We start from the raw sequence: 21,448 nt of genomic DNA on the forward strand, positions 1-21,448 counted from the left end.
TTTTGAGTGGAAATGTCATCTGCATGTGTCCAGGTGTGTTGGTCAGGTCGCTGGTGAGTGACCAGCAGCCGGCCGCTCTGTCCATTCACCTCACAGCATTGATCAGACAAGAAGACTCGCTTATCAACTCCATGACTATTGATCCAAACAGAACGAGGGTTCTGCTGGAGCCGACTGGAAACATACTAGTGAGAACATATTCGCTGACGTGATGAACACAGGTTGGTTTTTGTTTGTTTTTTCCATCGCAGACTTTTTTTGGTCATAGGCGTTCGGGAAAACGGCTTCGGTGCGCGCCCACATGTTCTCTATGCAGGAAAAACCCTGGTGTGTGATTTCAACATGTTTATTGTGGTGTGGTCATACATCATGTCACACAGTACGGTTATGGAACGACAGGTTGGATAAATGAGAGGCACAGACACGAGTCCAGAGGGGCGAGTGCAACACGCCATGGTGCACCAGACCAACAGATCATCGGTGCTCCTGTTAAACGCTACGCATTGAGGAAGATGAAGACGTCGAGCAGAGGAAGACTCAGACACGCTGTGCAGGAGCCAGCTGAACATGAGCTGGTGTTATAAAGGAGTGTATGTCTCTTTAACAGCGGACCGTGAGTCTTATACCCACGTAGAGGATTAAACTATCAACAGCAATGAGAGCAATAAAGTGACCATGAACCAACCACAGCGTCTCACTGAGTCCATGCTTATCCTCCCGGAGCGTCCTCCTCATCCCGTGGCGAGGACGGTCCCAGAGCGCCGCGGTGTCGGGACAGGAAGAGCCAGTCGGCTGTGCCGATGCCTGCGTGGTCAATAATGTGGTGGTTTGGTTGTCATGGTGACCACCATGTGAGGAGTCTGCGATCCACGTGAACGTAAAGTGACTCGAGTCGAACATCTGGAGTCGGTGATGCACAGCTGGCCTCCTGCAGACACGGCCCTGTGGAACAGACAGAGCTCTCATGAGGGGGGCAGACGCCAGGGCCTCAGGGGCCTCCAGGGCCTCAGTAAGTAAGGAAGTAAGTAATTTATTTTCCATAAGTACATACATAACATGTACATACTGGCAGACATTAACAGAAAAAAAATGTACGAATGGAGGACCGTCCAAAGACCGAGGTCTGTAGGCTCCTCTGAGATGAGGAGTTGGACGGCCCCTCCCCTAACCCTTTCACCCCCCCCCCCTCCCAACTACCACAGGCACACAGACAGTACACACACATATGGATGAAAACATAAAATGTCGTACAAGCAACAAAAAAAACAAAAAAACCAGATCAGGAAAAAGAAAAAGAAAAAGTCATAGTAAAAATAATAATAGAAGACAAATGTGAACTAATGATAACTTAGAAAAAATAAATAAAAATAATATCACGAACATCAAATTATGGATATACATTTTATTTTAAATATTTTTCCTCTATTGTACTGTGCTGCCAGGCTGTAAATCAATATTAAAAACTTTCAAAATGAAGTGAGATGGCGTTTAAGGCGAGAACCAAATGCCTTGATGCTGGATGCCGATTTGACCTCGTCCGGAATTTGTCTCCAGAGCTTTGGACCTCTACAGATGAAGCTTTTAAATACAATGTCGACTGTATGTTTATTTATATGAATGCCACCACGCAGCCGCGTGTTGTGATCGTAGACATTTGTGTTCCTTGTGAACATACGTAACAGATTATGTGGCAGATTATTATTCATAAATCTGTACATAAAAATTCCTGTCTGACACAAATGTAGATCTGTAAATCTCAGAATGCCCAATCTCTTAAAAAGCGGCTCAGTGTGTTCATTATTCTTCACGTTGCAGATGATCCGCACAGCCCTCAGGGCCTCCGGGGCCTCGTTAGTCCTGGTCTCGTTCCCTCGTTCTCATCGGTCAGTTCTGAGTGAAGCAGCAGCGCCTGCTTGGTGAGACCCTGAGCACCCTGAGGTGTCGTCCCTCTGGACACGGCATCTACCGAGTGCATGACATCCCTCTCCAACAGGAAACAGGCGGTCACTGCCGCCGGACCGACCAGAACCAGCGGCCTGAGGACAGGAACACGCCAGGGCACCGGGCCGATGCTCGTTGAATGTCCTGCAAGAGAAACGCCGGCGGCAGTGACCGCCTGTTTCATTGTAAAGAATCTTGGCGTTATCTTTGATCGGGACTTGTCCTTTAACTCCACGTAAAGCAAATCTCAAGGACTGCATTCTTTCATCTACGTAATATTTCAAAAATCAGGCACATCTTGTCTCAAAAAGATGCAGAGAAATTGGTTCACGTGTTCGTTACTTCGAGACTGGATTACTGCAACTCCTTATTATCAGGCTGCTCTATAAGTCTCTGAGGTCAACTCCTTATTATCAGGCTGCTCTATAAGTCTCTTAGGTCAACTCCTTATTATCAGGCTGCTCTAATAAGTCTCTGAGGTCAACTCCTTATTATCAGGCTGCTCTAATAAGTCTCTTAGGTCCCTCCAGTTGATCCAGAATGCTGCAGCTCGTGTTCTCACTAAAACTAAGAAAAGAGATCACATCACTCCTGCACTAGCTGCTCTGCACTGGCTCCCAGTAACATCAAGAATCACTTTTAAAATTCTTCTCTTAACCTACAAAGCCTTGATTGGTGATGCTCCATCATATCTTAAGGAGCTTGTCGTACCATATTGCCCCACTAGAGAGCTACGCTCACTAAATGCGGGACTACTTGTAGTTCCTAGAGTCTTAAAAAGTAGAATGGGAGCCAGAGCCTTTAGTTATCAAGCTCCTCCTCTTTTATGGAACCAGCTTCACCTTCAGTCCTGGAGGCAGACACAGTCACCTCGTTTAAAAGTAGACTGAAGACTTTCCTCTTTGACAGAGCTTATAGTTAGGGCTGAATCAGGTTCACCTGGTCCAGCCCCTTGATATGCTGCTATAGGCTTATAGCTGCTGGGGGACGTTTAGGATGCACTGAGTACCTATCTCCTCTTTTCTCTCTCCTTAGGGATGATTTTTTCATCTCTCAATCACACGTTACTAACTCTGCTTTCTCCCCAGAGTCCTTTTGACTTCACGTCTCATGGGGTCATCGGACCCTATGAGACGGCATAGATCCTATCTGCCTGATGGATCATCGAGGTCTGGGTCGTGGAATTCCTGCTCCTGACTACGCCACTGTCCTGTTGAGACTCCGCCCACTGTTGAGACTCCGCCCACTCCTCCTCCCCACCGCCATCTGCCTGATGGATCGTGGAGGTCTCCATCGTGGAATATGCCTACTATGAACTATTCATACACTCTGTCATATTCATTGAATGTATTTTAACTCTAATCTGTCCTTCTGTACACATGACATCTATTGTTCTGTCCATCCTGGAGAGGGATCCTCCTCTGTTGCTCTCCTGCAGGTTTCTTCCCTTTTTTTCCCCCTGAAGGGTTATTTGGGAGTTTTTCCTGGTCCGATGTGAGGTTTTGGGGCAGGGATGTCTATGTGTACAGATTGTAAAGCACTCCGAGACTAATTTGTAATTTGTGAAATTGGGCTATACAAATAAACTGAATTTAATTGAATTGTTGGAGAGGGATGTCATGCACTCGGTAGATGCCGTGTCCAGAGGGACGACACCTCAGGGTGCTCAGGTTCTCACCAAGCAAGCGCTGCTGCTTCACTCAGAACTGACCGATGAGAACGAGGGAACGAGACCAGGACTAACGAGGCGTCAGTGGGGACGGGGACCGGCTCCTCTCTGGTGTCCATGTTTCTGTGAACAGAAGTGAAGCAGTGAATCCTTCAATTCAATTCAATGAATGACCAATGACCCAGGAAAAACCCTGTGTGCGCCCCTAAATGTTCTGCTTGCGCCCCTAAAATTTTAAGTTAGGGGCCACTGTGCTCCTAGTAAAAAAAGTTAGTCTGGAGCCCTGGAGCTGCAGCATTCTGGATCAACTGGAGGGACCTAAGAGATTTATTAGAGCAGCCTGATAATAAGGAGTTGCAGTAATCCAGTCTCGAAGTAACGAACGCGTGAACCAATTTTTCTGCATCTTTTTGAGACAAGATGTGCCTGATTTTTGAAATATTACGTAGATGAAAGAATGCAGTCCTTGAGATTTGCTTTACGTGGGAGTTAAAGGACAAGTCCCGATCAAAGATAACGCCAAGATTCTTTACAGTGGTGTTGGATGCCAGGGCAATGCCGTCTACAGAATCCACATCACCAGATAATTGATCTCTGAGGTGCTCAGGGCCGATTAAAATTACTTGGTTTTGTCTGAGTTTAACATCAAGAAGTTGCAGGTCATCCATGTTTTATGTCTTTAAGACATGCTTGAATTTTACCGAGTTGGTTGCTCTCCTCTGGTTTTATCGATAAATATAGTTGAGTATCATCTGCATAACAATGAAAGTTTATGGAGTGTTTCCTGATAATATTGCCCAAAGGAAGCATGTATAAGGTAAATAAAATTGGTCCAAGCACAGAACCTTGTGGAACTCCGTGATTAACGTTAGTGGTTATCGAGGCGTCATCGTTTACAAATACAAACTGAGATCGATCTGATAAGTAGGATTTAAACCAAATTAGTGCCGTGCCTGAAATGCCAATCGACTGCTCCAGTCTCTGTAACAGGATGTCATGGTCAATGGTGTCGAATGCAGCACTAAGGTCTAACAAGACCAGGACAGAGAGGAGTCCTTTATCTGCTGCCATTAAGAGGTCATTTGTAATTTTCACCAGTGCCGTCTCGGTGCTGTGGTGTTTTCTAAATCCTGATTGAAATTTCTCAAATAAACTATTATGATGTAGAAAGTCGCACAACTGATTTGCGACCACTTTCTCAAGGATCTTGGAGAGGAAGGGAAGGTTAGAGATCGGTCTGTAGTTAGCCAACACCTCTGGATCCAGAGTGGGCTTCTTCAGGAGAGGTTTAATAACAGCCACTTTGAAGGAGTGTGGTACGTGGCCTGTTAGCAGAGACACATTGATAATATCTAATAGAGAGCCGCCAATTAAAGGCAAAACGTCTTTAAGCAGCCTCGTCGGGATGGGGTCCAAGAGACAGGTAGGCGTGTTCAAGTAGAAACCGTTGAAGATAATTGGTCACGGTTGATGGGAGAAAAGCCTCCAAATATACACCAGGGCATACAGCGGTTTCCAAGGCCATTCCACTTGAGGACAGATTGGCACTGGTTATGGGCAAGAGAATATTAATCTTGTCCCTAATAGTTAAAATCTTTTCATTAAAGAAGTTCATAAAGTCATTACCACTGAGGTTTATAGGAATGCTCGGCTCCACAGAGCTGTGACTCTCTGTCAGCCTGGCTACAGTGCTGAAGAGAAACCTGGGGTTGTTTTATTTTTTCTATTACTGATGAGTAATAGGCTGCTCTGGCATTACGGAGGGCCTTCTTATATGTTTTAAGACTATCTCGCCAAACTCAGCGGGATTCTTGAGATTAGTTGAACGCCATATGCGTTCAAGCTTTCGTGACGTTGCTTCAGTTTGCGGGTCTGAGGTTATACCAGGAGCAAACCTCCTCTTCCTCACTGTCTACTTCTGTAGCAGGGCTATCGAGTCCAGTGTCATTCTCAGAGAGCCTGTGGCACTGTCAACAAGATGATCAATCTGGGACGGACTAAAGTTAGACCAGGAGTCCTCTGTTATATTGAGACGTGGTATCGAATCAAATACAGAAGGAATCGCTTCTTTAAATTTAGCTACAGCACTGTCAGTTAGACATCTGGTGTAGAAACTTTTGACTAACGGAGTACACTCCGGTAGTATAAATTCAAAAGTTATGAGGTTGTGGTCTGACAGAAGAGGATTCTGTGGGAAGACGTTCAAATGCTCAATGTCAACGCCATAAGTAAGAACAAGATCAAGCGTGTGGCCAAAGCTGTGAGTGGGTTTCTGTACTCTCTGGCAGAAGCCAATCGAGTCCAACAAGGAGATGAATGCAGCACCTAGGCAATCATTATCAACATCCACATGGATATTAAAATCTCCTACAATAATAACTTTATCGGTTTTAAGAACCAAACTAGATATAAATTCTGAGAATTCAGATATAAACTCTGAATATGGACCTGGTGGCCGGTACAGAATCACAAATCGAATTGGCTGTAGTGTTTTCCAGGTTGGATGTGAAAGACTAAGAACAAGGCTTTCAAATGAGGTGTAGTGTAATTTTGGTTGAGGATTAATTAATAGGCTCGATTCAAAGATGGCTGCTACTCCACCTCCTCGACCGGTGCCTCGAGGAATGTGAGTATTAATATGACTTGGAGGAGTCGATTCATTCAGGCAGACATATTCTTCATGGCTCAGCCAGGTTTCAGTTAGGCAACATAAATCAATGTGATTATCTGATATTAAATCATTTAGCAACACAGCTTTAGATGACAGAGATCGAATATTTAGGAGACCACATTTAATAGACCTATTTTGTTGCACTGCTGAAATAATGGTGTTAATTTGTATAAGGTCATTGTGTACGACTCCTCTTCTGCTTACTTTTGATTTATTTAATTGAAGTGGCCGTGGGACAGACACAGTCTCTACTCTAAAGTCATGGGAGGGTAACTGCTCGAATGGAAGAGCAGAGAAGGGTGTTAAACTACAACTCTGCTCCCGGTTCCTGATCTGAACCCTGGGTTGTCATGGATTAAGTCCGGTGATCAACTTGGTCATATTCGCAGAAATGAGACGCGCTCCGTCCAACGTGGGATGAATGCCGTCTCTCCTCATCAGATCAGGCTTTCCCCAGAAAGTCTTCCAGTTGTCTACGTAGCCCACATTATTCGCTGGGCACCACCTCGACAGCCAGCGGTTGAAAGACGACATTCGGCTATACAATTCGTCTGTCTGCAAATTTGGGAGAGGGCCAGAGAAAATTACGGTGTCCGACAACGTCTTGGCATAAGCACACACCGATTCCACATTAATTTTAGTGACTTCCGACCGGCGGGCTCAGGCGTCATTACCACCGGCGTGTATTACAATCTGACTGTATCTCCGCTTGTCCTTAGCCAGCAGCTTCAAACAAGACTCCACGTCGCCCGCTCTGGCCCCCGGGAGGCACACGACTCTGGTCCGCGGCTTCGCTATTTTCACGTTCCTGACTATAGAGCTCCCGATAACCAGGGTGTGTTCCTCAGCGGGTGTGTCGCTGAGCAGGGAAAACTGGTTCGAAACGTGAAGTGGTTGGTGCACAGCGTGCTTCTGTGTAGACTTACTACTCCTGGACAGTTACCCAACCACCCGGCTGCACGGTTACCGCCGGGGAACAGCTATCAGCTGACTGTAGCTCCGCGCCGACTACGGGAGAGGGCGGGCTAACTAGCATAGCTGTCTGAGCTTCGATAGCGCGGAGCCGTGCATCTAACCCACTTAGACCTGCCTCCAACCTAGCAAATAAACTACACTTGTTGCATGTATCGTTATCATTAAGGGAGGCAGAGGGAGAACTATACATGAGACACACTGAGCAAGAGGGAGCGGGAGGGAGAGAAGAAGAAGTCATGCTCGCTGTTGAGCTGGCAACCAGAGCTTACCGGAAGAGTGAGATGATGCGTTCAGGAGCAGCTGGGAAAATCCTGCTGTGAAACAGCACTCACGGAATGTCACACTTGTGTTTCTATGGTAACCACTAACCACATCTAAAGGGTGTGAGTGTGTGTCAGATCTACCAGCTGAGACCGACAGTGAAGCAGATCAGCCGACAGTCAGAACCTGTTGGGCTCAGACATGGAGTCCAGTGAGGAACATCCAGTGGAAAGGCCTCCGTCATCAGGCCACCTCACAGAGTGCTCCAAGTGGCATGGGTCCAGAGGCTGCTCTAGACCTCAAGACCTCTAGACCTCTAGACCTCTAGACCTCCAGGCCTCTAGACCTCCAGACTTCTAGGCCTCTAGATCTCCAGACCTCTAGACCTCCAGGCCTCTAGACCTCCAGGCCTCTAGATCTCCAGACCTCTAGACCTCCAGACTTGTAGGCCTCTAGATCTCCAGACCTCTAGACTTCTAGGCCTCTAGACCTTCAGACTTCTAGATCTCCAGATCTCCAGACCTCTAGGCCTCCAGACCTCCAGACTTCTAGGCCTCTAGGCCTCCAGACCTCTAGACCTCCAGGCCTCTAGACCTCCAGACCTCCAGACTTCTAGGCCTCTAGACCTCCAGACTTCTAGACTTCTAGAACTCCAGACTTCTAGACCTCCAGACCTCTAGACCTCCAGACTTCTAGGCCTCTAGATCTCCAGACCTCTAGACCTCCAGGCCTCCAGACTTCTAGGCCTCCAGACCTCCAGACTTCTAGGCCTCTAGACCTCCAGACCTCTAGATCTCCAGACCTCTAGACTTCTAGATCTCCAGGCCTCTCGACCTCCAGACCTCCAGACCTCCAGGCCTCTCGACCTCTAGATCTCCAGACCTCCAGAGGCTCCTCTAGACATCCAGACCTTCAGACCTCTAGACCTCCAGGCCTCTAGACCTCCAGACCTCTAGGCCTCTAGACCTCCAGAGGCTCCTCTAGACATCCAGACCTTCAGATCTCTAGACCTCTAGGCCTCCAGACTTTTCAGACCTCTAGGCCTCCAGACCTCCAGACCTTCAGGCCTCTAGACCTCCAGGCCTCTCGACCTCCGGGCCTCCAGACCTCCAGGCCTCCAGGCCTCTAGACCTCTCGACCTCCAGACCTCTAGGCCTCTAGATCTCTAGGCCTCTAGATCTCCAGGCCTCTAGACCTCCAGACCTCCAGGCCTCCAGACCTCTAGACCTCCAGACTTCTAGGCCTCTAGACCTCCAAACCTCTAGACCTCTAGACCTCCAGACTTCTAGGCCTCTAGATCTCCAGGCCTCCAAACCTCTAGACCTCCAGACTTCTAGGCCTCTAGATCTCCAGACCTCTAGGCCTCTAGACCTCCAGGTGCCTCCCTGAACCCAACTGGCTGTGTTTCTGTTCAGTGACGCAACGCCGAGGCTTTTGGTTTGGGACTTGAAATTAAAATGTTAAGTGAAGCAGTCATACAACCCAAACACGTGTAGCAGGTATTCAAATGTGATCCCAATGGTACGTGAGCGGAGGAAGGGGCTTACCGTGCATTAACTGGTCTTCACCGGCTGCTCTTTAGCCTCCACACTGTCGTCCATGTCTTCCTTCTCCTCCACGTCTGCTTCCTCCTGGTCCACGCCGAGGATCACACTCTGACGAACGCTCACGGAGATCACCAGCGCCTGGACGACGCCGTAGACCAGGGCGAACTGAGGGAGGTACTCCTGGGTCAACCAGAGCAGCCCCGCCATGCCAACGGTGGACACAAAGAACATGGCCATGCCGTGGAGCCACAGCCGCAGCGCGCCCTGGACCCCCAGCACCTCCAGGGCCAGCTTGGCGGGGGGGGACACCGTCCACAGGAAGCCCACCACGAGCAGATCAAACAGGTGGCGCAGGAGGTTGAAGCAGATCTCGTAGTGCTCCGGGAGGACGTCCACCGCCAGGCTGCGAGCGAAGACTCTGAAAGGAGAGGAGGACGGCGTGGGAGACGGAGGAGGCGTCCCGTAGTCAGAGAGCTCCCCGTCGGCATCACTGGCGCCCTGGCGGCTGCTCAGTCCACCGGCTTCCGGCTTTCTTGGCCACCAAAGATAAGAAGTTGGGAGATATTTATTCCACCACCTGGACGCCCGCTGCGGCTCCTGTTCCCCGGCGCGGAGGACTTCTCCCTCCGCGGGCTGGAGCTTCTCCTGCGCCTCCCAGAACTCCTCTGCTGGACTGACGGGGTCACTGGGCCGTCTCCACCCCCAGGAGCTCCACGAGCGGACCCAGGCCCACGCCCTGCCGGCCGCGGCGGTCATCCTGCCGGAGGAACGCGATGCTGAAACACTGGTTGGCGTGACGTCAGAGACACACCTCGGGATACACAGCCAGCGGAGGGAAGCGGCTACATGTCGACAGGTCTACAGCCGGAAGCTCAGCGACGCTCAGCAGGTAGTTCGAGCTGACCTCCGCTTCTCTTCAGATACGATTACGTCATCGACAAACTTGTTCAACTTTCCAGTCTCCAGAAACACGCTCGCCTTTACACCTGCAAATAAAACAGCGCGTACTTAGCAAGCCCTTCTTAGCACGTCGACAAGTTACCGGAAGTCACGTCCTCTGGGCAGCAAAGTAGAGACGAGCGACTCAAAGCAGTTTAACTCGTTGAGCCGATAACTCACTTCAGCGGCGCTAGCGCGAGCTGCTTTTATGCTAGCAATCTTGTTAGCATCAAAGAAGTTGCTCACCTGCCGGTGTCGACACCACGCGGAGGGTTCCGTTGTGGACCAGGTTCAGGCCGACCAGACCAGCTACCGCTAACTACAGAGCACCGGAACGCGTCACGAGGCGGAACACCGGCGCACTACCAGCAGCCTTCAAAATAAAACGGACCGCCCACGTGTAACTTGGCTTTGTGCTCAGCCGAGCCCTTTACGAGGAGGCACCGGCGAGGCGAGCCGGGGTGCGGCCTCAGCCATCGTTAGGACTAGCAACGTGGCCGGTCCGCCGGACCCACGACGGGTCCGTGACGTCACAGCAGACACACACTGACGGCTCATGGTGCCGCTACTGGTCGAGTTCACTTCCAGATGTTTCTGTGCAGTCAGAAGTTGCAATGCAACTTTAATGCCCCAGTAGACTAAAGGTCAAAGGCCTGTCCTCAACCTGCCAACACCAGGGATCCCACATTAAAAAGCAGCAAGTCATTCTTTCAAATATTTATTTGAAACTTCTTTAAATCCATTTAACAGTTTAGGAAAGATTTGGACAAAGACAAGTGACAGTTTGTTGTACGAGTAGGCAACGCTTCATCTCCTGAGGACATGGCGTCTCTTGTAGCAGCATGAGGGGACCTCCCATCTTCAGGGCCTCTGCATCCTGGCGTCCTCCTGGAGCTGCCGGTGGTTCCTGACACACACACATCAGTTAGTGTTGGCCTTCATCAGCGGCTCTACAGGAGCTCTGGCTGTCTTGAGTGTCTCAGTGCGCTGCGAGTAGACTTCAGTAAGAATCAGGTAGAACCAAACAACTGAATCATCATCGACCTCAAGACACAAGCTCACCGTTCATTAGGATGGCCTAACGAGGTGAAAGGCCACCAGGAGGACTTAGTTACCTGATAAATGCATCATCACTGGGTTGAACTTAACGGTCCCACCGGCTCCTTTCAGCGAGCTGCAAGACAAATATAAATCAATACGTCACATGGAAGAGGAAGACATGAGGGCCCACACTGCTGGACGCGTTAGCCCCTTTACTGACGTTACATGGTTTACAGTAAACGGAGTGAAACACACCAGAGGAGGTTATGTGGTCAGTGCACTGTGAAATAACTTCATGGTTAATCAGAGACTCTAGTCTAGTGAATCATCATTCCACAAAGAGGAGGACAGAGGCGCTGTGCTCCAGACTTACCTAGAGCATCTCCATCCAGGCAACGCTTCATCTCCTGAGGACATGGCGTCTCTTGTAGCAGCATGAGGGGACCTCCCATCTTCAGGGCCTCTGCATCCTGGCGTCCTCCTGGAGCTGCCGGTGGTTCCTGACACACACACATCAGTTAGTGTTGGCCTTCATCAGCGGCTCTACAGGAGCTCTGGCTGTCTTGAGTGTCTCAGTGCGCTGCGAGTAGACTTCAGTAAGAATCAGGTAGAACCAAACAACTGAATCATCATCGACCTCAAGACACAAGCTCACCGTTCATTAGGATAGTTACCTGATAAATGCATCATCACTGGGTTGAACTTAACGGTCCCACCGGCTCCTTTCAGCGAGCTGCAAGACAAATATAAATCAATACGTCACATGGAAGAGGAAGACATGAGGGCCCACACTGCTGGACGCGTTAGCCCCTTTACTGACGTTACATGGTTTACAGTAAACGGGGTGAAACACACCAGAGGAGGTTATGTGGTCAGTGCACTGTGAAATAACTTCATGGTTAATCAGAGACTCTAGTCTAGTGAATCATCATTCCACAAAGAGGAGGACAGAGGCGCTGTGCTCCAGACTTACCTAGAGCATCTCCATCCAGGCAACGCTTCATCTCCTGAGGACATGGCGTCTCTTGTAGCAGCATGAGGGGACCTCCCATCTTCAGGGCCTCTGCATCCTGGCGTCCTCCTGGAGCTGCCGGTGGTTCCTGACACACACACATCAGTTAGTGTTGGCCTTCATCAGCGGCTCTACAGGAGCTCTGGCTGTCTTGAGTGTCTCAGTGCGCTGCGAGTAGACTTCAGTAAGAATCAGGTAGAACCAAACAACTGAATCATCATCGACCTCAAGACACAAGCTCACCGTTCATTAGGATGGCCTAACGAGGTCAAAGGCCACCAGGAGGACTTAGTTACCTGATAAATGCATCATCACTGGGTTGAACTTAACGGTCCCACCGGCTCCTTTCAGCGAGCTGCAAGACAAATATAAATCAATACGTCACATGGAAGAGGAAGACATGAGGGCCCACACTGCTGGACGCGTTAGCCCCTTTACTGACCTTACATGGTTTACAGTAAACGGAGTGAAACACACCAGAGGAGGTTATGTGGTCAGTGCACTGTGAAATAACTTCATGGTTAATCAGAGACTCTAGTCTAGTGAATCATCATTCCACAAAGAGGAGGACAGAGGCGCTGTGCTCCAGACTTACCTAGAGCATCTCCATCCAGTCCCACGAGTCATACACCTGGTGGGGACACAGCAGCATCACAACTCGTTCTCATGGTCAGTTCATATTGCGAACAGTAATACGCATGCTCAGTGCACTGTGAAAGAGCTTCATGGTTAATCAGAGACTCTAGTCTAGTGAATCATCACAGAAGCATATTGGCCACAAGGCGTTCAGTGTCATCCGGGCCCTCACCTCACTGAAGAGTCCTGCGACACCCAGCAGTCAGGAGAGCCAGCTGGGGTCCTTCAGGAGCCTGAAACACAGCAGTCATGGAGATGAGCTTTATTTTCTCAACATATTTAACGCGCGACTTTTCTATATATTTATATCTGCATTACACGGTTCTATGCCGTTATTTTAAATATACTGTAGCCTCTTATAACATACGGTTAGTAACTCACTAAATCATGAATCCGTCAAGGTAACAGTCAAATATCCACTGACTCACTGTACTCATGCAACTGGGGTTCCTCGGGTGGCTTATAGCGAACGAAGGTTAGCAGGTTAGCACGTGGTCTTCTCGCGATGCCACCGCGTGGTCTTCTTGCGATGCCACGTGCTCCGCGTGGGAGAAGCGCAGCACGCGCTGCTTTCTCTCCTTTCTGCAGGGTCACTAGTCAGAAGCCTCCGGAGCCCGTTAGCAGGAGACTCACCGGGCCCCACATAACTCTCCATCGTTTCTTTAAAGTCTTGAAATGTGAGCGCGCACGGTGACTGCGGCCACAACCCACAGCGTCGCGCGCAGGCAGAGAAAGGCTGAACCAACGGCCGGCCAGCGTTTATATACACGGGTCCTTCAGCGCGCCGCGTGCCCTCAATAATGCCTGTTTGTGCAAATTATACAACTGTACAAATACCATGGATTAAATGTACATTTCAAGAAACTAGAGAGTACAAGTTTAAGACAAAATTACTTATAATATATCCTGACTATGCACATAAGTTTTTTTAAAGTAATACTTTTAGGGTATTTATGACGTAGTAAACTCATGTCTCATCTGAAGTCTTAAGACGTTCATATAAGTGAATTTCTCATAAATTTGAGGACAATTTCATATGAATAGGTAGAAAGGGTCGATATGGAATAGATGTAACGTTAACAGAGCTGCTACAACAACTTATGCTATCTGTCTTTGGTTATTAATCAAAGATGTATTGTGGAATTGTAAATAGTTGAGCAGAGAACCTATTTAAAAAGGTACTCAAGCTCGATGCTTAGTATTGGCTAGTTTAATACGTGTAGCTTATTGCAGTGACTGAACTACAAGTAGCACCCATCGCTCCGCCTCGGGGATGCCAGGTTCTCTTCAGCTGGACTGGGGGTTTTACAACTTGCACCTGGCAACACACAGAAGCCACGCCCACTGCGCCGTCGTCACACTGAGGTCAGGTCGACGGAGCGAAGATGGCGGCCGCCTACGAGAGATATAATTTGTAAGTACATATAATATAGTTAATCGTTTTTAAATCTTTCTTTTTGTAAGTCTGATGAAAGACCAACGAGAGGGAAGCAGGCGCTGGGTAGCGGCTCGTCCGCCGGGTCCGGTCCGGTGGAGCGGGTCGGGGCAGGACGGAGTTTCTCTCCACTTTGACGCACGTCGGCCTGTCTGCGGGTAGAGCGACACACACCGACACACACGCCGACACACACGCCGGCGTGCGGGATGAACTGGTTTGTGAATGAACTGGTCTTGGTAGCGTGCATGAGGCAGATGTGCCGTAGGAGTGGCCTCGAGTTGCCTCTCAGGACCCGTCTGACTAACTAGGAAATGCACATTTCCATCGCTTAGCCTCTCTGTCACGTTCTTTTGATGTAACGCTAATGTTTTAAAGACTAAACACGGATGACTTTGCTGTAAAATGTGAAACCTGTTCGGGAGGCTGTAGTTGAGACGCCGAGGACACGGAGCGAGGACAAAGTAGGTGACTCTGCTGGTGCCTGTTCAATATACGACTAACTTCAATAAGTACTTGACAGAATGCTCTTGTTGTCAGTGATATTTATGTTATACGTCGTTATCTGACGTCAAGTCGATGTGAGACCAGTTTACTCTTCATACAGTGTGTCATGAAGCATGTAGCCCGTTGTTTACACCCAGCTCGCCCACCGCTGTCAGCTGGGAAACTGTGATCGACTCAGATTAAGTTGTGATACCACAACAAGACTTTGTGCTGTCTTCACATCTCTTATGTTTTATATTCGAGACTACGGATCCTCGTAACTATACTCTACCCTGTGCAGCACTCACTGTCCAGATTAAACATGACTGTTACCTGTTGTTTTGTTACGATAAGGACACACATAACTACACACAGGAGTGAGCGTGTCTTTTGACACATGACGGGGGAGCAGCTTGCTCCAGCCTTCATTTAGGATTTCGACGGCATTAACGAAACGTTGTCCACCTTCATGACTAACATATCACTTGTTTACTGGTGATAAAAAAATATCTAAACCGACAATACAAAAATAATATAAACACGGATTTCTCAAAGAATCGAACAGCCGACTTGTGCACCTGCTGTTCTGTTCGTTGCTTGAGGTATTTCACCCGATTACCCGCTTTACATTACAATGTACTTTACAATAACAAAAACTGACTTTGAGCAAATTAAGTAAGTAATATAGTAACTTTGGAAGACATTAATATTTATATAATATATTCTAACACCGACTGCCTTTTCTTCTAACATCATAGATCCATCTAACTCAAATACGTGATTGCATAGGCAACAGCCGCTTTGTGCATTAAAGTTGATGCGACAATAGGAAACGCAGTTACTGATTATCACTATGAGTGATTTATCTATTCATCTAAAACTTAAACTGACTGTAATCAACCCATATTCCTCTATAGCTCAATGGTAGTTGGGATGCAAGTTAGGAGGCCCTGTGGTCGCAGATGATCACAGGTTCGATTCTTGGCGTTAATCTTAATCCATTTTTTAATTTTTTGTATCGCCAGTGAACAAGTGATATGTTCGTCATGAAGGTGGAAAACGTTTCGTTAATGCCGTCGAAATCCTAAATGAAGGCTGGAGCAAGCTGCTCCCCCGTCATGTGTCAAAAGACACGCTCACTCCTGTGTGTAGTTATGTGTGTCCTTATCGTAACAAAACAACAAGTAACAGTCATGTTTAATCTGGACAGTGAGCGCTGCACAGGGTAGAGTATAGTTACGAGGATATATGTGGATCCGTAGTCTCGAATATAAAACATAAGAGATGTGAAGACAGCACAAAGTCTTGTTGTGGTATCACAACTTAATCTGAGTCGATCACAGTTTCCCAGCTGACAGCGGTGGGCGAGCTGGGTGTAAACAACGGGCTACATGCTTCATGACACACTGTATGAAGAGTAAACTGGTCTCACATCGACTTGACGTCAGATAACGACGTATAACATAAATATCAGACTGACAACAAGAGCATTCTGTCAAGTACTTATTGAAGTTAGTCGTATATTGAACAGGCACCAGCAGAGTCACCTACTTTGTCCTCGCTCCGTGTCCTCGGCGTCTCAACTACAGCCTCCCGAACAGGTTTCACATTTTACAGCAAAGTCATCCGTGTTTAGTCTTTCAAACATTAGCGTTACATAAAGAGAACGTGACAGAGAGGCTAAGCGATGGAAATGTGCATTTCCTAGTTAGTCGAGACGGGTCCTGAGAGGCAACTCGAGGCCACTCCTACGGCACATCTGCCTCATGCACGCTACCAAGACCAGTTCATTCAAAAACCAGTTCATACCGCACGCCGGCGCACACACCGACACACACGCCGACACACACACGCCGACACACACGCCGACACACACGCCGGCACACACGCCGACACACACGCCGACACACGCCGGCACACACCGGCACACACGCCGACACACACGCCGGCACACGCCGGCACACACGCCGGCACACACGCCGGCACACACCGGCACACACGCCGGCACACACGCCGGCACACGCTGCACACACGGCTGCGCACACACGCACGGCACACACACAGTGTTACACACTGGCCAGACCTACTGGTTTCCCTCACACGCGTGCGTTGTGTTCTCTTCACATCTGCAGCGGGGCTCTGTCTCGCTCACCAGATTCGTCACACATTCACAAACATATTGCTGGAGATCTTCAAGCCACCGTTCATATCCATTTGGGCGATTACGTTTGTATAAGTGAGCAGTGCATCACAGCCACGTAGGAATAAATACATTTTAGAAAAAATAAAAAGATCGCCCCACCTGGTTTCGATCTCTGTCACGCAAAATGAGTCTGCACTCAAACCCGCGCAGTCTGTGCGCTGCGCCACCAGATATTAGTTTCAACTCAAGTAATTTATATATTCAACCATTACGTCACATCTTTTGTTTCATGGGAACAGTTTGGCGGAGGGGATCTGAAACAACTGGTTACCTTGATCGGATATTTACACTTTGAAACATGTTTAGCGATGCTTGTTCGCAACGCAACAGCCACACAATACCGACAACAACTAATTGACTTTCGTGACGAGTATATAATGACGATGGTACTGTGAACAGAGATTAGAAACATTGCGAACACTGAACAACAGGAAGAATGGAATACTTGTAATGTTCCATCTACAAAACAATGTAGAACATATTGCTGGAGCTCTTGAAACCACATGTCACATATATTTACGATTGTACAAGTGAGCACTACACATCACACATGAAGAAACACATATTTTTATTAAAAGATCGCATCATGATACAAAAATAATATTGATAAACTGTATTGACATAATACAAGAGTTTAGAAAATGCTGCACAGCTGTCACATCTTGCAATCACAATTCCAATCAAGCAAGGACATAATTAGCAACATCTGTATAAAAGGAAACTGTGTCAGACAAACAAACGGAAGGGAAAAAAGACAAGAAGCTTCGATGGATCCACTTATGGTGCAAGAATTGCTTCAGTTCAAGCTAACAAATGCATTCCCTTCACATTTCCAAAAAAATGATGTCTGAATATTATTTATAAAAGCATCACAAAACATGTTTGGAAGTATTTGAATATCCGCCCAAGGTAACCAATTGTTTCAGGTTGCCTCGATCAAACTGTTCCCATGACGCATACGAGTTGTGACGTAATGGATGAATATCAAAATTACTTGGCTTGCAGTTAATATCTAGTGGCGTAGTGCATAGACTGCTCGGCTTTAGAGTCGCCACATTTTGCTTGAAGGAGATCGAAACCAGGTCGTTGTGATCTTTTAATAAAAATATGTGTTTCTTCATGTGTGATGTGTAGTGCTCACTTGTACAATCGTAAATAGATGTGACATGTGGCTTCAAGAGCTCCAGCAATATGTTCTACATTGTTCTGTAGATGGAACATTACGAGTATTCCATTCTTCCTGTTGTTCAGTGTTCGCAATGTTTCTAATCTCTGTTCACAGTACCATCGTCATTATATACTCGTCACGAAAGTCAATTAGTTGTTGTCGGTATTGTGTGGCTGTTGCGTTGCGAACAAGCATCGCTAAACATGTTTCAAAGTGTAAATATCCGAACAAGGTAACCAGTTGTTTCAGATCAACCTCCGCCAAACTGTTCCAATGAAACAAAAGATGTGACGTAATGGTTGAATATATAAATTACTTCAGTTGAAACTAATATCTGGTGGCGCAGCGCACAGACTGCGCGGGTTTGAGTGCAGTCTCATTTTGCGTGACAGAGATCGAAATCAGGTCGGGTGATCTTTTTTTTGTAAATTTTTTTATTTTTTAAATGTATTTCTTCATACGTGGCTGTAATGCACTGCTCACTTATACAATCGTAATCGCCGAAATGGATATGAACGGAGGCTTGAAGATCTCCAGCAATATGTTTGTGAATGTGTGACGAATCTGGTGAGCGAGACAGAGCCCCGCTGCAGATGTGAAGAGAACACAACACACGCACTCGTAGGGAAACCAGTAGGTTTGAAAACCAGTAGGGGTGTAACACCGGCACACACACACGCCGGCACACGCCGGCACACACGCCGACACACACCTGCTCTCCTCCCCGCGGTCCCCCGCTGAGCGTGTCGCTCCGCGTAAATCACAATATGTTAACATTTCAATTCAGGAGTGTCAACGTGACGGTCTTTATCCTCTCACGTGACTGTCAGCTGTAAGAGCTCTCTTACCCCCCCCCCCCCTCTCTTAACCTCCCCCCTCTCTCTCGCTCTCTCTTAACCAGTGGCGGCTGGTGAATATTTTGGGGGGGGGCGCAGTTTAAATATCACTCAACAATGAGAAGAAAAGAGGTTTTGAGTAGAATATTGTAAAAAACAAAGCTTGATTTCAAGAACACAGCGTGCTCAACACGGTCCAATTACAACTATCAACACACTGTGACTTTGGGCATGAGAGGTTCAGAGCAGCTTTAAGGAACATTGGGTTGGGTTTCAGAGGTTTGCAAAATAAAAGAGTTTCACCCTCACATGAAAGAGGTTCAGAGCAGAATAGAGTCAGAAAGAGATCACATGTTACATTGGGTGACAGAGTCGACCCACTACTGTAAAGAAAAGTAGCCCTCCTCTCTTTAAAGTGGTCAAACTTCTCCATAACTCTCTGGTTAAAGTCAATCATGTCTGTAACCAGCCTCCATTATTCTGGAGGGATTGTGTCTGTTTTTCAGAACTTCTTCGTTGTGTTTCGATGCCAGTTCGGTCTGCAAACAGGGTTAGCTTCATGCTGTTAGCTAGTTAGCTCCATGCTCTTAGCTCGATAACTGCGGCAAGATTGGTGCTTTACACTTGTCTGAAGCTCTGTAGATCCCTCACCCCGTTGTAGTCCAGAGAGTTTCAGTCCCAGGACTTTGGAACGACAGACAGGGGAAACTAAAAAACAAATTACTCATGGAGCATCCAGCTAACCAGCTCCGGTTAGCATATAGGCTTGAGGAGAACCTCCGGGTGTACGTCCTCCCGCGGTCAGAGCTTTGCTGCAGAATTTTTAAATCCGGATGTTCGGGTCCCAACTCTTTCAGCCTCTTCTTGTCAATATCTGACCGTCGATTGAAAGGTGTTTGGTGTAGAGATACCACAGAGTTTTCAGTCGCCGACGCCATACTAACATAAAGCTTCTGCGAGCTATGTTGCTCGCGTACCTCCGTGGAGCTCCGTGGTTGCCAGGTCTGTGTGACACAACCAGCCCAATGGCCAATAAAACCAGCCCAAAAACCAGCCCAATATCAGAACTCAAAATATGCCCGTGCCAAACCATATACACTGCTTTTAAAGTCCAACAGCATTGCTATCATTGCCAAATGTATTGTAATATCTACAAAGTAACAACATACGTTTAGTATGCCAGCATTAAAAGCAGTTTTCCCGAAACAGTTATTTCACCTAGGTCCTAAAATGGCCTTGTGTAATTAGATGTAGTATATTATCATAAATAAAATGTGTGGACGTGCTGATCTGGAGTCAGTTTGGTAGGATTTGGGTATGAATACATTATTTCATTTAAAATATGGATTTATATTTAAAGATATTCATGTAATTTGCATGCAAAATAAGTCTACCCGAACCAACGGACAAAAAATTCAACCCGCGGCAACACTTCAAAAGTAGCCCGATTCCGCGGGGAAACCGCGGACCTGGCAACACTGGTCTATGGGCTGAGGGAACATACGGGTCTCTGATCTGCCGAATAGTCCACGTGACGTGACCAGTGGCCATGGCGCACATTTTTGTGACCCAAGATTCACGTTTCATCCGCCAATGAGAAGCCGTCCTTGCCGAAACGACTGAAATGTTTTCTCGATGCCGTACACACACATTGGGCCGTTGTCCGGAAAAAGGGGAGGGGCTTCTCTCCGTGATAATGGCGATATATTATATTTTTTCACATTAACTTAAGTGGTTGTTGACAGGCTGACGGTCTCCCACACACATTTAGCGCGTCAACACGGTATATTTACTATTTAAATGATTTGGCATATAATGTTTTTTGACAGGATTTTTTTTTTTTTTCATCTCAAAATTTTAAGAGGGGCGGCGCCCTAGCGCCCTCTATGGACGAACCGCCACTGCTCTTAACGCCCCCATCTCTCTCTCTCTCTCTTAACCTCCCCTCTCTTTCTCTTAACCCCCCCCCCTTCAAACCATAAGTCTGGCCCTAGCCTGCACGTGCTGTCACACCTGAGTCACGTGACGTGGTGAGGATCATTCTAACCACTGTGTTCCGATAAAGGGGCGTGTCTAGGGTACATTCTAACCACTGTGTTCCGATAAAGGGGTGTGTCTAGGGTACATTCTAACCACTGTTCCGATAAAGGGGCGTGTCTACGGGTACATTCTAACCACTGTGTTCTGATAAAGGGGCGTGTCTAGGGTACATTCTAACCACTGTGTTCCGATAAAGGGGCGTGTCTACGGGTACATTCTAACCACTGTGTTCTGATAAAGGGGCGTGTCTAGGGTACATTTGAACCAATGTGTTCCGATAAAGGGGCGTGTCTACGGGTACATTCTAACCACTGTTCTGATAAAGGGGCGTGTCTAGGGTACATTCGAACCACTGTGTTCCGATAAAGGGGCGTGTCCTTCTAGGCTACATTCCTTACCCTGTCCTGAGATGAAGGAGCCTCTGTCGTGTTGCCGTGGTTACCTCCAGGCTCAAGCCCTCATCCTCGGCTTCAGTGGCCTCTCACCAGGTGTCCAGTGTAACACTGAGCGCCGGTCCCACTCCGCTGGGCGTGGCCCTGAACAGTGTGTGTGTGCAGCGCAGGAGGAGGCCCACAATGGGGTGACTGT

At 47.7% G+C, this 21,448-nt stretch overlaps 3 protein-coding genes and 3 non-coding genes across 18 annotated transcripts in view; 1 reads left to right on the forward strand and 5 right to left on the reverse strand.

The window, feature by feature from the left end:
• Positions 1 to 330: 330 nt before the first annotated feature.
• c1h6orf47 (chromosome 1 C6orf47 homolog) lies at positions 331 to 10,495 on the reverse strand. Of its 12 annotated transcripts, XR_008831604.1 has the most exons (5): positions 10,250 to 10,495; positions 9,065 to 10,050; positions 7,526 to 7,570; positions 3,620 to 3,733; positions 331 to 942 (listed from the first exon to the last, which is right to left on the reverse strand). XR_008831604.1 is itself a non-coding variant. In XM_056413803.1 (4 exons), the coding sequence occupies exon 3, from the start codon at positions 9,818 to 9,820 to the stop codon at positions 9,071 to 9,073; it is 750 nt and encodes a 249-aa protein (XP_056269778.1). In that variant the 5' UTR covers position 9,821; positions 9,969 to 10,050; positions 10,250 to 10,493; the 3' UTR covers positions 331 to 942; positions 9,065 to 9,070. The 12 variants fall into 12 exon arrangements, 4 of the variants coding, with proteins under 4 accessions (XP_056269778.1, XP_056269779.1, XP_056269777.1 ...); XR_008831641.1 differs by lacking the exon at positions 7,526 to 7,570 and having other exon boundaries at positions 331 to 928; positions 3,653 to 3,733; XR_008831640.1 differs by lacking the exon at positions 7,526 to 7,570 and having other exon boundaries at positions 331 to 928.
• A 210-nt stretch (positions 10,496 to 10,705) lies between these two features.
• LOC130193416 (apomucin-like) lies at positions 10,706 to 13,386 on the reverse strand. Of its 2 annotated transcripts, none has more exons than XM_056413817.1 (9): positions 13,121 to 13,386; positions 12,865 to 12,925; positions 12,652 to 12,687; positions 12,353 to 12,411; positions 12,018 to 12,144; positions 11,719 to 11,777; positions 11,418 to 11,544; positions 11,119 to 11,177; positions 10,706 to 10,910 (listed from the first exon to the last, which is right to left on the reverse strand). In XM_056413817.1, exons 3-9 carry the CDS (start codon positions 12,681 to 12,683, stop codon positions 10,747 to 10,749), a joined length of 627 nt encoding a protein of 208 aa, XP_056269792.1. In that variant the 5' UTR covers positions 12,684 to 12,687; positions 12,865 to 12,925; positions 13,121 to 13,386; the 3' UTR covers positions 10,706 to 10,746. The 2 variants fall into 2 exon arrangements, with proteins under 2 accessions (XP_056269792.1, XP_056269800.1); XM_056413825.1 differs by having other exon boundaries at positions 12,499 to 12,687; positions 13,121 to 13,384.
• Positions 11,314 to 11,380, reverse strand: LOC130199144 (small nucleolar RNA SNORD52). The gene has a single exon (XR_008832765.1). It is a non-coding gene; the product is annotated as a small nucleolar RNA SNORD52 (small nucleolar RNA).
• LOC130199148 (small nucleolar RNA SNORD52) lies at positions 11,914 to 11,980 on the reverse strand. The gene has a single exon (XR_008832766.1). It is a non-coding gene; the product is annotated as a small nucleolar RNA SNORD52 (small nucleolar RNA).
• On the reverse strand, positions 12,548 to 12,614 carry LOC130199152 (small nucleolar RNA SNORD52). Its single transcript, XR_008832767.1, has one exon. It is a non-coding gene; the product is annotated as a small nucleolar RNA SNORD52 (small nucleolar RNA).
• Positions 13,387 to 13,538: 152 nt separating the features above from the next.
• sacm1la (SAC1 like phosphatidylinositide phosphatase a) overlaps positions 13,539 to 21,448 on the forward strand; it is a 43,890-nt gene continuing 35,980 nt past the window's right edge. Inside the window, exon 1 of the mRNA XM_056413772.1 lies at positions 13,539 to 14,106. Within this exon, the coding sequence (XP_056269747.1) occupies positions 14,078 to 14,106 (29 nt within the window). The 5' untranslated portion in view covers positions 13,539 to 14,077. The remainder of the gene's footprint in view (positions 14,107 to 21,448) is intronic.

This window comes from Pseudoliparis swirei, chromosome 1, assembly GCF_029220125.1.
Source record: "Pseudoliparis swirei isolate HS2019 ecotype Mariana Trench chromosome 1, NWPU_hadal_v1, whole genome shotgun sequence".
Taxonomy (NCBI): domain Eukaryota; kingdom Metazoa; phylum Chordata; class Actinopteri; order Perciformes; family Liparidae; genus Pseudoliparis; species Pseudoliparis swirei.